This window comes from Canis aureus, chromosome 19, assembly GCF_053574225.1.
Source record: "Canis aureus isolate CA01 chromosome 19, VMU_Caureus_v.1.0, whole genome shotgun sequence".
Taxonomy (NCBI): Eukaryota; Metazoa; Chordata; class Mammalia; order Carnivora; family Canidae; genus Canis; species Canis aureus.
In genome coordinates, this window is record NC_135629.1 from 48,974,978 (window position 1) to 48,988,177 (window position 13,200).

A 13,200-nucleotide genomic window follows, 5' to 3' on the forward strand; every position below is an offset into this window, starting at 1 on the left:
TCAGCTAAAGAGTTTTCTTAAGGCCTGCTTTAAGTCTCTGTTCCTCAGACCATAGATAAAGGGGTTCAGCATGGGAGTGACCACTGTGTACATCACCGAGGCTATGGCACTTGCTCTGGAGTTTCGCAAAGCAGTAGAACTAAGATACACTCCAAATCCTGTACCATAGAATAAGGAAACGACTGAAAGGTGAGACCCACATGTGGAAAATGCTTTATACTGGCCCCCAGAAGATGAAATTTTCAAAATGGAAGCTACAATTCTAGAATAAGAGAAAAGGATACCAATGAGTGGAAGAACCCCCAGAAGTCCACTTGCAAGATAAATTGCCAGGTTATTGAGGAAGGTATCAGAGCAAGCAAGTTGGATCATCTGTTTAAGTTCACAGAAAAAGTGAGGGATTTCTAACTGTGTACAGAAAGACAATTGGAAAACCATTAAGTCATGTAATAGAGAGTCCATAACACTCAATAACCAGCATGCCAGAAGCAGGATGCCACAGAACTTGGGATTCATGATGACCATGTAGTACAGGGGGTGACAGATGGCCACAAACCGGTCATAGGCCATCACTGTCAAGAGAAAGTTGTCTAATCCTCCAAACAGCATGAAAAAATACATCTGGCTGAGGCAGCCTTCATAGGTGATCACTTTGCTCTGTGTCTGGATGTTCAGCAGCATCTTGGGGACGGTGGTAGAGGTGAAACAGATGTCTACAAAGGACAGGTTGGAGAGGAAGAAGTACATGGGTGTGTGGAGGTGGGAGTCCATGACAATGGCCAGGATGATGAGCAGGTTCCCACTGAAGGTGATCAGGTACATGGAAAAGAACAGCCAAAAGAGCAGTGGCTGTAGTTCTCCCACCTCTGAAAGTCCCAGGAGGATAAATTGTGAAACGCGGCTTTGATTTCTTTGTTCCATGTAACTGCTGAACATGGCAGGAACAGAGACAAAAGCTTTCTGAGGGCACAAACAGTGATCACAGAATTAAAAGAAATGTTGCAATTTGTGTTTTCAACTTGCTTTATTCATTAATTCTTATACATTTCCTGCCAATCCAGAATATTTAGTTGAAAATTTCAGGGAATCCCAAATGCTCCATGTTTCCCATGATGCTAAAAATGATTAATAATCCTTGTCCTGAATCAAAACATTTACCCAAGGGCAATGTTTTTCTCTATACATTCCCTAAGAGTTGTTTTATTCATTCAACAAATACCTTGTGGTAAGTATTGTTGAAAACATTGTATTAAGTAGTGATGTGTGTTTGACCTTAACAAGATTGAGCCTAAATATGTGTGTGTCAGAGGGAGCAATAGAATATTAATGAATGAGTAAATGATGTTTCAAGTGGTGGTCACCACTAATAAGTAAAATAATGCATGACAAGGTAGACCTAAAGTGAAAAGAAATCTTTCCATTGTATCCTCTCAGATAAGATGCTTTTGAGCAAGAAAGCTGAGAGCAGTGGATTCATGAACCATGTCGATAACTTTGAAAAGAACAATCAAGGCAGGGAAATAGCCTGTGCAAACCCCCTTACCCAAACCACTGGGCAACATCAAAGAGAAAGATGGAGCAGAGTGTGTAACGCAACAGGAACAGGTGTTGGATGTAGAAGAAAGAGGAGGTTAAAGCCTTCTGCTTCTTTGGAAACATCCTAAGGCAATGGACACTGTCATTTTTATGTGTATATATTATATACGATGTCTACAACAGCATAAATTTTACATAATCAAACCACAAAAGACCCCAAATACCAAAGGAATGTTGAAAAGGAAAACAAAAGCTGGGGACATCACACTGTGGGTACAAACTCTATTACAAAGCTGTAATCATCAAGACAGTATGGTACTGGCACAGAAACGGACACATAGTTCAGTGGAACAGAACAGAGAATCTAGAAATGGACTCCAACTCCATGGTCAACTAATCTTCAACAAAGCAGGAAAGAATATCCAATGGAAAAAGGACAATCTCTTCAATAAATGGTGCTTGGAAAATTGGACAGCCATGAGCAGAAGAATGAAACTGGACCAATCTCTTACACCATACACAAAGATAAACTCAAAATGGATGAAAGACCTAAATGTGAGACAGGAATCCATCAAAACCCTGGAGGAGAACACATGCAGCAACCTCTTTGACCTTGGACATAGCAACTTCTGGCTAGACATGTCTCCAAAGTCAAGGCAAACAGAAGCAAAAATGAACTATTGACACTTCATCAAGGCAAGATGCTTCCGCACAGCAAAGGAAACAGTTGACAAACCAAAAGACAACCTACAGAATGGGAGAAGATATTTTCAAATGACATATCAGATAAAAGACTAGTATCCAAGATCTATCAGGGGCTTATAAACTCAACACCCAAAAAATAATGACTCCAGCCAAGAAATGGGCAGAAGAGATGAGATAAGAAACAACAAATGTTGGTGAGGATGTGGAGAAAAGGGAAACCTCTTATGCTTTTGGCCAGAATGCAAGCTGGTACAGCCACTCTGGAAAACTGTTTGGCGGTTCCTCAAGAAACAAAAATAGATCTACCCTATGACCCAGCAATTGCACTACTAGGTATTTACCCTAAAGATGCAAATATAGTGATCCGAAGGGGCATCTGCACCCCAATGCTTATAACAGCAATGTCCACAATAGCCAAACTGTGGAAAGAGCCGAGATATCCATAAACAGATGAATGGATGAAGATAGAATATTACTCAGCCATAAGAAAGAATAAATGGAATATTATTCAGTCATCAGAAAGAATAAAATCTTACCATTTACATTCACATGGATAGAACTGGAGAGAATTAAACTGAGCAAAATAAGTCAATCAGAGAAAGTTACTTATAATATAATGTCACTCGTATGTGGAATATAAGAAACAGTGCAGAGGATCATAGGGTAAGGGAGGAAAAACTGAATGGGAATTCATCAAAGAGTGAGAATATCATTAGATTGCTGGAGAGGAGGGCAGGGATGAGGTAAATGGGTGATGTACATTAAGGAGGACACATGATGTGATGAGCACTGGGTGTTATACACAACTGAATTATTGAACACTACATTAGAAACTAATGATGTACTATATGTTGGGTAATTGAATTTAACATTAAAAAAATAAAAGGGTTATGCATCATTACCAAGTGGGATTCGTTCCTTGAAGGAAAGGATGGCTTGACTTATAAAAACCCCTCTCTGTAATACAACACATTAACAGATAGGGAGGCAAGTGTATAATTAACTCAACTGCTGCAGAAAAAAATTGAGCATTTCTTTCATAATAGTAACATTGAAGAAACCTAAGAACAGACGGAAACTTCCTCATCATGATATAGGTCATATATGAAAACCCACCTCTAACATTATTCTCTATAGTGAAAGGCTAAAAGTTATCCCTAAGATAAAAACAAGACAAACATTTCTGCTTTCATACCTTTTACACACATGGCATTGCAAGTTCAACAGAGCAATTAGCTGAGAGAAGAAGGGGGGAGGAAGGTGGGGAAGGAGAAGGTGAAAAGAAAAAAACAGAAGGGAAATAAAAGTCATCAATAGAGAAAGGAAGAAGCTCACAAAAAAGGTGATCTTATCTTAAAAAATAAGATGACTGGGTGACGGGCACTGAGGGGGGCACTTGATGGGATGAGCACTGGGTGTTTTGCTATATGTTGGCAAATTGAACCCCAATTAAAAATATATGTAAAAAAAAATAAGATGCCATTAAAAACAAAAAACCTGGTTGCCTAAGAAACAGATTCAGCAGTGTTACAAATATAGATCAATACAAACACAAAACACAGATGACTAAGGGAATCCCAAAATGGAGTGCACTGTGTGGGAAAAAAAAAAAACTAACTGTATTACAATTGCATTTAATTTCAGTGCAGTGCAGAAGGTGGGGGGGGAAGTGCAGAAATAGAGGATATGGGAACTGAGTGGAATCTGTAAAACAGGAGATGAAAGAACTTGCTCAGAAGCACCCTAATCTAGTTTATAAAGGTGTATTGCAGAGGATACTGTAACCAGTGCTGATACTTTCACACATGTGAATGAAATTGAACATATAAGAAAACGGAGAGTAAATGGTGGGCCATTTGGTGTAGGACTTTACAGGTGAGCAAGGTGGAGAGGCTAGAATGATCATTCTAGCTTATCTTTGTGTATGGTGTAAAAGAATGGTCTAGTTTCATTCTTCTGCATGTGGATGTCCAATTTTACCAGCACCATTTATTGAAAAGACTGTCTTTTTTCCAGTGAATAGTCTTTCCTGTTTTGTTGAATATTAGTTGACCATAAAGTTGAGGGTCCATTTCTGGATTCTCTATTCTGTTCCATTGATCTATGTGTGCCAGTACCACACTGTCTTGATGACCACAGCTTTGTAGTACACCTGTGATGTGTAGTACAACATTGTGGTGCCCTCAGCTCTGGTTTTCTTTTTTAATATTCCCCTGGCTATCCAGGGTCTTTTCTGATTCCACACAAATCTTAAGATGATTTGTTCCAACTCTCTGAAGAAAGTCCATGATATTTTGATAATGATTGCATTAAATGTGTAAATTGCCCTGGGTAACATTGACATTTTCACTATATTAATTCTTCCAATCCATGAGCATGGAATATTTTCCATCTCTTTGTGTCTCCCTCAATTTCTTTCAGAAGTGTTCTATAGTTTTTAGGGTATAGATCCTTTACCTCTTCGGTTAGGTTTATTCCTAGGTATCTTATGTTTTTGGGTGCAGTTATAAATGGGATTGACTCCTTAATTTCTCTTTCTTCAATCTCATGTTAGTGTATAGAAATGCCACTGATTTCTGGGCACTGATTTTGTATCCTGCCACACTGCCAAATTGCTGTATGAGTTCTAGCAATCTTGGTTGGGGTGGAGTCTTTTGGGTTTTCCATGTGCAGTATCATGTCATCTGCAAAGAGGGAGAGTTTGACTTCTTCTTTGCCAATTTGAATGCCTTTTATTTCTTCTTGTTGCCTGATTGCTGAGGCTAGGACTTCTAGTACTATGTTGAAAAGCAGTGGTGAGAGTGGACATCCCTGTCTCATTCCCAATCTTAGGGGAAAGGCTTCCAGTGTTTCCCCATTGAGAATGATATTTGCTGTGGGCTTTTTGTAGATGGCTTTTAAGATGCTGAGGAATGTTCCCTCTATTCTTACACTCTGAAGAGTTTTGATCAGGAATGGATGCTATATTTTGTCAAATGCTTTCTCTGCATCTATTGAGAGGATCATATGGTTCTTAAAGGAGAATTGGAGGGGCATCTGAGTGGCTCAGCCAGTTAAGTGTCTGCCTTCAGGGGCATTTGGGTGGCTCAGTAATTAAGCATTTGCCTTCCTCTCAGGTCATGATCCTACGGTTCATTGAGTCCCACATCATGCTCTGCATGGAGAGACTGCTTCTCCCCTGCCTATGTCTCTGTCTGTCTCTCTGTGTGTTTCTCATGAATAAATAAATAAAATCTTTTTTTTAAGTGTCTGACTTCATCTCAGGTCTTGACTCAGTGTCCTGGGATTGAGACACACATCAGGCTCTCTGCTCAACAGGGAGTCTACTTCTCCCTCTCCCTCTTTGTTCTCTCTCTTGCTCTCTATTTCTCAATGTCTCTCAAGCAAATAAATAAAATCTTTCTAAAAAATGAAAAATAAAAGAGAGTTGGAGCATTCAGTATGAACTTGTTTTAGCTTAACATGGATAAAGACAGTTATATAGATATATGCATAGCTGTCTGCAAATACACAGAGTGATATACACTCTGCCAGTGAGTGAAGGGAATATAGAGGCCCTGGTTACAATTAGCACATCTAACACCCAGATCTTGGTGCTCGTCCCATGAGCCAATAAAATAAAAAAGGACTCCTTTCAGGAATCACAGGTTCTAGGACTCAGGAGGGAAATACAAGAAGCTGAAGCATATTTTACTGTAGATAGTAATGATATATTACCACCAAAAAGCCAAGAATGATAGGGACATGCCAAAGGGACAAATCAGCTGATTGAAGGAGCTCTCCATTGCCAAAGCAGGAGCAATCTGTGCAGTAAAATAAATTAATATCAGGTTATAATGCAGACTATATAATCAATATCAAGGAGTATACACCAATGTAAATAAGGTGAAAATAAATAGAGAAGACACACACTAGAGGGCAAAAGAATACCAACAATGTACATAGGTATTCTACTCTCCAGGAGGTGGAAGATAACTCCTACTCCTTAGGAATGGGGCTGCACATGGAAAGCCCCTACAAGACTACAGTAGGGAAAGAAGAGGGACTGAGTAACCATGGTGGAGAAATCTGGCAAACTTCATGACAGTGAGGACACCAATATCAACACCAATGAGGGTCAGTCACATTGACAGGGTGTACCCCTGATGTTGTAAGATGAACATGGCAGTTTACTTATCTGGTCTTCCTGTCCAACATCCATAGTCCTAGTCTACTCAGCAAGAAAAGAGTAATATGGCATGTCCAAAAGAAGATCATTTTACAGAACACCTTACCAGTACTCCTCAAAGCTATCAATTCTTCAAGAACAAGGGAAGCCTGAGAAAAAAGTTGCTGGGTGTGGAAGTTGAGCAAATATGAGGATTACACATAACATGTATAACAGATAGTATGTGTTCCTAAGCAGAAACAGGGAAGGGAACTTATGAGAATTATCTCAGTAAAAAGACTTTTGATAAATGTATAACTACTCAAAGACTAAAGTTGCTTAATCTCAAAATTATTAATGAAACACAAAAATCTTTGGAAACACTGAGCTCTAAGCATGTACCTAGGCTCCACTATATGTTTTCTATAAGCAGGATCACTACTATCAGGACACCTTCCATTCATAATATTAAAGAGTGATACCAAATTCATAGTTTTTGGAAGATTTCAATAAAGTGATTAATATGTCTGGCATTGTTTGTAGTATTAATTAATTCATACAAATGATGAAGAGAAAATGTCTGTTCTAGTTTCTAGTAAAAATGTAATAATGAGTGGGGATGCCTGGGTGGCTCAGTGGTTGAGCATCTGCCTTTGGCTCAGGGCATGGTCCTGGAGTCCTGGGATCAAGTCCCACATCAGGCTTCCTGTATGGACCCTGCCTCTTCCTCTGCCTGTGTCTCTGCCTCTCTCTGTCTGTGTCTCTTATGAATAAATAAATAAATAAATAAATAAATAAATAAATAAATAAATAAATAAAATCTTTTTTAAAATGTAATAATGAATGAAAAAATCATGTGAATTTTTGTACCTATGATGTCCATACCTTCAGGAACCCATCACTGGACTCCCATCTCACATTCATGGTGTTATTTCTATCCCTCAATGTCCCCCCTCACACTCTGAACACAGCAATTATTTGTTCCTCACATTAACCTGGGTCACTTTTCCATAGAGCAGGCCTATTCATAGCTGTCCCTGACCTTTAAAACCTGCACTTACTCTTCACTTTATTTTCAGAATTAAATGTCAGCCCTGTAGCCAAAACACTCCATTCTGTGTTATTCTGACTGTTTCCTACAAGGCCAGGCTCATGCTGATTCATTTTGCATTCCCTGCTACTGATTGTTGCTCAGATCAGTAAGAGGGGATTCTAATCTCAGCACAACTTCCGTTTTACTTAATCTCTACATTTCCTCCTCTGCTGTTTCTTCCTGGATTGTTCACATTCCTTATCCCCCTTGGAAGGACTCAAACACCTCCTTCAAGGCTCAGTAAGCTTGTGTGTGAAGCCTTCACTAACTCCCATGAAAGAGTCAACCGTTTGAAAAAAATTAAAATAAAGAGTCAACATTTTTGGATACTTCCACAGATTTCAGTGCAATCTCACGATATCACATTTTTTTTTATTTTTACATCTCTCACTCCATTTACACAGTGAATACCTTGAGAAGAAACAACGTCTTAGTCATTTATTAAAGCCCAGAATAAATGATAGTGCCTATGACTGCAATAACAAATGGTTGAATAACAACAAGCAGACACTCTCAACAATGAAAAAACAAGCAATAAAATAGAGAAAATACTGTTGATGAATGACATCCTATCATTAAGCACCACTCTGGACAAGACAGATCAGGGAAAGATGATTTCGTGTACCCAGAGAATCAAAGCTTTACTGGGCAAGACATAGTATTAGTAAACCTTCCTTTACTTATTGTCCTTTGTTAATGCCCCCAAAATAACTAGGATAGAAGCGTCCCTCCTACCATAACACATGTCCCCAACACTTGTGAAGATGTTGTGGCTCACCCAGATATTATCACAGAAGAGCGGAAGATCACTGAACCAGTTACTCCCATGGATGATTGATGAACTTGAAAGTCATGCCCACAGGAAAGGAAGAGACATTGCCCCACTCATGAAGGGTCTGGAAAACACAGTTATTTCTCATATCACCTGAGATTAGAAGAGATTCAGTAAGTACAGCAGAGACTTTCAACTTCTATAGGTGTAGAGGCTGAATTCCTATGAGTCTCATTAATGAGATATTCTTTTGTTTTGCTTCCCCTTAGGACACTTGGTGCTGTGGAGCTAGGACTTAAACATAGAATGCAAACTGGTCCCATGGTTGGTATTGAGACACAATCTGGCCATTGCATGATTGTCTCTTATCTCATTAAACTCTTTTATCCCACAAGGAGGTCTCTGCTCTTTAGAGAATCTCACTAATAAGTCAGAGTACCCCTAATAAGCATCCAATTCTTGACTTGAATTAGAGATTCTATGTGCCCTCAATCATCAGGACCCCCTTCTGTTTGCTCATGATCATGGATTTCCCCAGACCCCAGAATGCTTCTTCTGTTCTCCTGCTTCTCCCTTCTTTTTCATTGTATACAATGTCTGTTTAACATCACTCAACCATTTGCTTCTTTATGCATCTTACAAACATTTATGCAGCCTTGAGGATACGATAGTAACTCAGCTACATGAAAAGTGTAATGAAGAACGAAGAAAAGTGTAAGACAAGGTTCCTTCTCCTGAGGAGCTCACAGTTGAATGGGTGATGAGTGAGATAGATGAAGGGGATTAAAACTACACTTATCTTGATAAGCACTGAACAACATATGGGATTTATGAATCATGACATTGTACACCTGAAGCTAAAAGAACACTGTATGTAAGTTACACTTCAATAAAAAATTGCTAGGGACGTGATATTCAGAGTTACCACATTATACTTTTAACTATCCATTTTCAATAGCAGCAACAAAAACAGAAATATAAATCACTGGAAAAGGGGGAGGGCAGAAATAAATTCAGTTTAGAGGGTGAAATGGTTTTTGACAAAAGTGCCAGGACACTTCAATGGTAAATAGACAACTTTCCCAAAAAACGGTGATGGGAAACCAGGATATAACCTGCAAAAACATGAAGGCAACCCTTCCATCCACCATCTACAAACATGACTTCGAATCAATCATAGATCTAACCACAAGAAAAAAAAACTGTAAGGACTAGAAGAAAACACTGAGGTGTATCTCAACACACTGGATTTGACCAAGATTTTCTGGATATAGCACCCAAGACACAGGCAACCAGAAGAAAAATAAATTCTTCAGCAAAATTAAAACTATCTGTGCATCAAAGGTACTATTACTCAAGTGAAAAGAACCCACAAGTGGAGAAAAGATTGGCAAACCACATACCTGGCAATAGATTAATATCCAATAAATGTACAAAAATTCCACAGCACAAAAACCAAACAACTCAATTTTCAAATGGCAATTCTTTTATTTAAATTCTAGTTATTTAACCTACAGTGTAATATTAGTTTTAGATGTACATTTTATTTTTTTAATAATAAATTTATTTTTATTGGTGTTCAATTTGCCAACATACAGAATAACACCCAGTGCTACATTTTAAAAGATTTTTTAAAAAAGAAACAACGACTGTTGGTGATGTTTTGGAGAAAAGGGAACTTTCTTTCACTGTAGTTGGGAATGGAAACAGACGCTGACACTATGGAAACACTATGGAGGTTCCTCAAAAAGCTAAAAATATAACTGCCTTATGATCCGGTAATCACATTACTGGGTAGGGGAGGGAATATGGCTGAAGAGCGGGGGACCCATGTTTCATCTGGTCCCTTGAATTCAGTTAGATACCTATCTCATCATTCTGAACACCTGTGAATTCAACCTGAAATCTATGGAAAGAGTTGCTGCAATTCTACAAATACAAAAGTGACCAGTTTTTGCAAGGTAGGAGGTGCAGAGAAGTGATTCTGAGGGGATATATTGGAAGACAAACCACGAGGGGAGGCAGCCCTCCCAGCAGCAGAGCACATCATCAGAACTTCTAGAAGTCTGCTCCAGTGAGGCATATCCCAACCTAAAAGGTGCTCAGGTGATAAAGTGTGACAGAGTCCTAGGCAGGACAATGTGGTCTCAGGATCCCCGGGGTCACAAAAAGAATGAGGGTGCCTGAGTGTGGCAGGGTTTTCAAGCAGTGGACCGAGGAAGCAGGCCACAATCAGCAAAGAAGGGACTGGGTTCTCAGCTCGATGTTGCCATATACATGAACTGCAATATGAGTGGGCAATCACTCCAAGAGCAAAGGCCCAGCAAGTAGAAGAACTGAGATGGGATCCCCCTCCTTCCCCAGTGGAGATTGACTCAGGTGCTCACCACAAGAGTCTGGGGAGTTTGGTGCACACAGAAGTGATTGATTGCTTTTACCCAATGGTGCACTGAAGAGTGGGGACCTCAATATTTCAGCTCTGGGGCAGAAGATTGGGGCACCATTTTTCCCCAATCCTTTGAAATGGCACAAAAAGACTTCAGAGAGCAAAAACCACATAGAGCTGCTTACACTGAGAAAAACTGAGAGCTATTCCTCTAAGGTCAGAAACATGACAGGGATGCCCACTCTCATCACTGTTGTTCAACATAGTACTAGAAGCCCTAGCCTCAGAAATCAGACAACAAAAAGAAATAAAATGCATTCAAGTCAGCAAAGAGGAAGTCAAATTCTCACTCTTTGCAGATACCATGATATTTAATGCAGAAAACACAAAAACTCTACCCTGAAATTGCTAGAGCTTGTACAGCAATTTAGGAATATGGCAGGATACAACATCAATACACAGAAATCAGTTGCATTTCTATACACTAACAATGAGACTGGAAAAAGAGAAATTAAGGAATTAATCCCATTAACAATTACACCAAAAACGGTAAGATACCTAGGAATAAACCTAACCAAACAGGTAAAGGATCTGTACTCTAAAAACTTCAGAACACTTGTGAAAGAAATTGAGGAAGACACAAATAAATGGAAAAACATTCCATGCTCATGGACTGGAAGAATACAAAATGTGAAAATGTCTATGCTACCCAGAGCAATCTACACATTCAGTGCAATCCCTATCAAAATACCATCAACATTTTTCGCAGAGCTGGAACAAATAACCCTAAAATGTGTATGGAACCAGAAAAGACTCCAAATACCAAAGGAATATTGAAAAAGAAATCCAAAGCTGGGGGCATCACAATGCCAGAGTACAACTCTATTACAAAATTTTAATCCTCAAGAAGGTATGATGTTGGCACAGAAAAGGACACATAGTTCAGTGGAACAGAACAGAGAATCTAGAAATGGACTCCAACTCCATGGTCAACTAATCTTCAACAAAGCAGGAAAGAATATCCAATGGAAAAAGGACAATCTCTTCAATAAATGGCGCTTGGAAAATTGGACAGCCATGAGCAGAAGAATGAAACTGGACCAATCTCTTACACCATACACAAAGATAAACTCAGAATGGATGAAAGACCTAAATGTGAGACAGGAATCCATCAAAACCCTGGAGGAGGGGGGAGGAGCAAGATGGCGGAGGAGTAGGGTCTCCAAATCACCTGTCTCCACCAAACTACCTAGAAAACCTTCAAATTATCCTGAAAATCTATGAATTCGGCCTGAGATTCAAAGAGAGACCAGCTGGAATGCTACAGTGAGAAGAGTTCGCGCATCTATCAAGGTAGGAAGACGGGGAAAAAGAAATAAAGGAACAAAGGCCTCCAAGGGGGAGGGGCCCCGCGAGGAGCCGGGCTGAGGCCGGGGCGAGTGTCCCCAGGACAGGAGAGCCCCGTCCCGGAGGAGCAGGAGCTGCACCGACCTTCCCGGGGGAAAGGGGCTCGTTGGGAGTTGGAGCAGGACCCAGGAGGGAGGGGATGCCCTCGGGCTCCCTGGGACAGTAACAGCAACTGCGCGCCCAGGAGAGTGCGCCGAGCTCCCCAAGGGCTGCAGCGCGCACGGCGGGACCCGGCGGGACCCGGAGCAGCTCGGGGGGCTCGGGCGGCGGCTCCGCGGAGGGGGCTGCGCGGCCCCGGGAGCAGCTCGGCCGGGCTCGGGCAGAGGAAGAGGCTCCGTGCGGAGGGGGCTGCGCGGTTCCAGGAGCAGCTCGGAGGGGCTCGGGCGGCAGCTCCGCGGAGGGGGTTGCGCGGCCCGGGAGCGCGAATCCACCAGCGCAGGCTCCGGAGCACAGGGCGCCGGGACACAGCCCAGGATCCCGCCTCCCCCGGGACAGGCAGAGGCCGGGAGGGCCCAGGACAGCGAGGACGCTCCTGCCCCAGCTGAGCAGAGCAGCGGCCCCGCCCCGGAGCCTCCAGGCCCTGCAGACGGAGTTCCTGCCGGAGCTGAATCCAGGTTTCCAGAGCTGCCCCGCCACTGGGGCTGTTCCTCCTGCGGCCTCACGGGGTAAACAACCCCCACCGAGCCCTGCACCAGGCAGGGGCACAGCAGCTCCCCCAACTGCTAACACCTGGAAATCAGCACAACAGGCCCCTCCCCCAGAACACCAGCTAGACGGACAACTTCCAGGAGAAGCCAAGGGACTTAAAGAACACAGAATCAGAAGATACTCCCCGGTGGTTCTTTTTTTGTTTGTTTGTTTTTGTTTTTGTTTTTGTTTTGTTTTGCTTTTTGATTTGTTTCCTTCCCCCACCCCCTTTTTTCTCCTTTCTTTTTCTTTCTCTTTTTCTTCTTTTTTTTTTTTCTTTTTCGTTTTTTTTCTTTTTCTTCCCTTTTTTTTTTCTCTTTCTCTTTTCTTTCCTTCTTTCTCTCCTCTCTTTTTCTCTTTTTCCCAATACAACTTGCTTTTGGCCACTCTGCACTGAGCAAAATGACTAGAAGGAAAACCTCACCTCAAAAGAAAGAATCAGAAACAGTCCTCTCTCCCACAGAGTT

General features: G+C 41.2%; 1 protein-coding gene across 1 annotated transcript; it reads right to left on the minus strand.

The window, feature by feature from the left end:
• Positions 1-921, minus strand: LOC144289351 (olfactory receptor 7C1-like). The gene has a single exon (XM_077857498.1). It carries the CDS (start codon positions 919-921, stop codon positions 1-3), a length of 921 nt encoding a protein of 306 aa, XP_077713624.1.
• Between the last annotated feature and the right edge of the window lie 12,279 nt (positions 922-13,200).

Excerpts from the sequence above, each read along its gene's own strand:
- LOC144289351 (XM_077857498.1), bottom strand. The coding sequence starts at position 921 with ATGGAACAAAGAAATCAAAGCCGCGTTTCACAATTTATCCTCCTGGGA.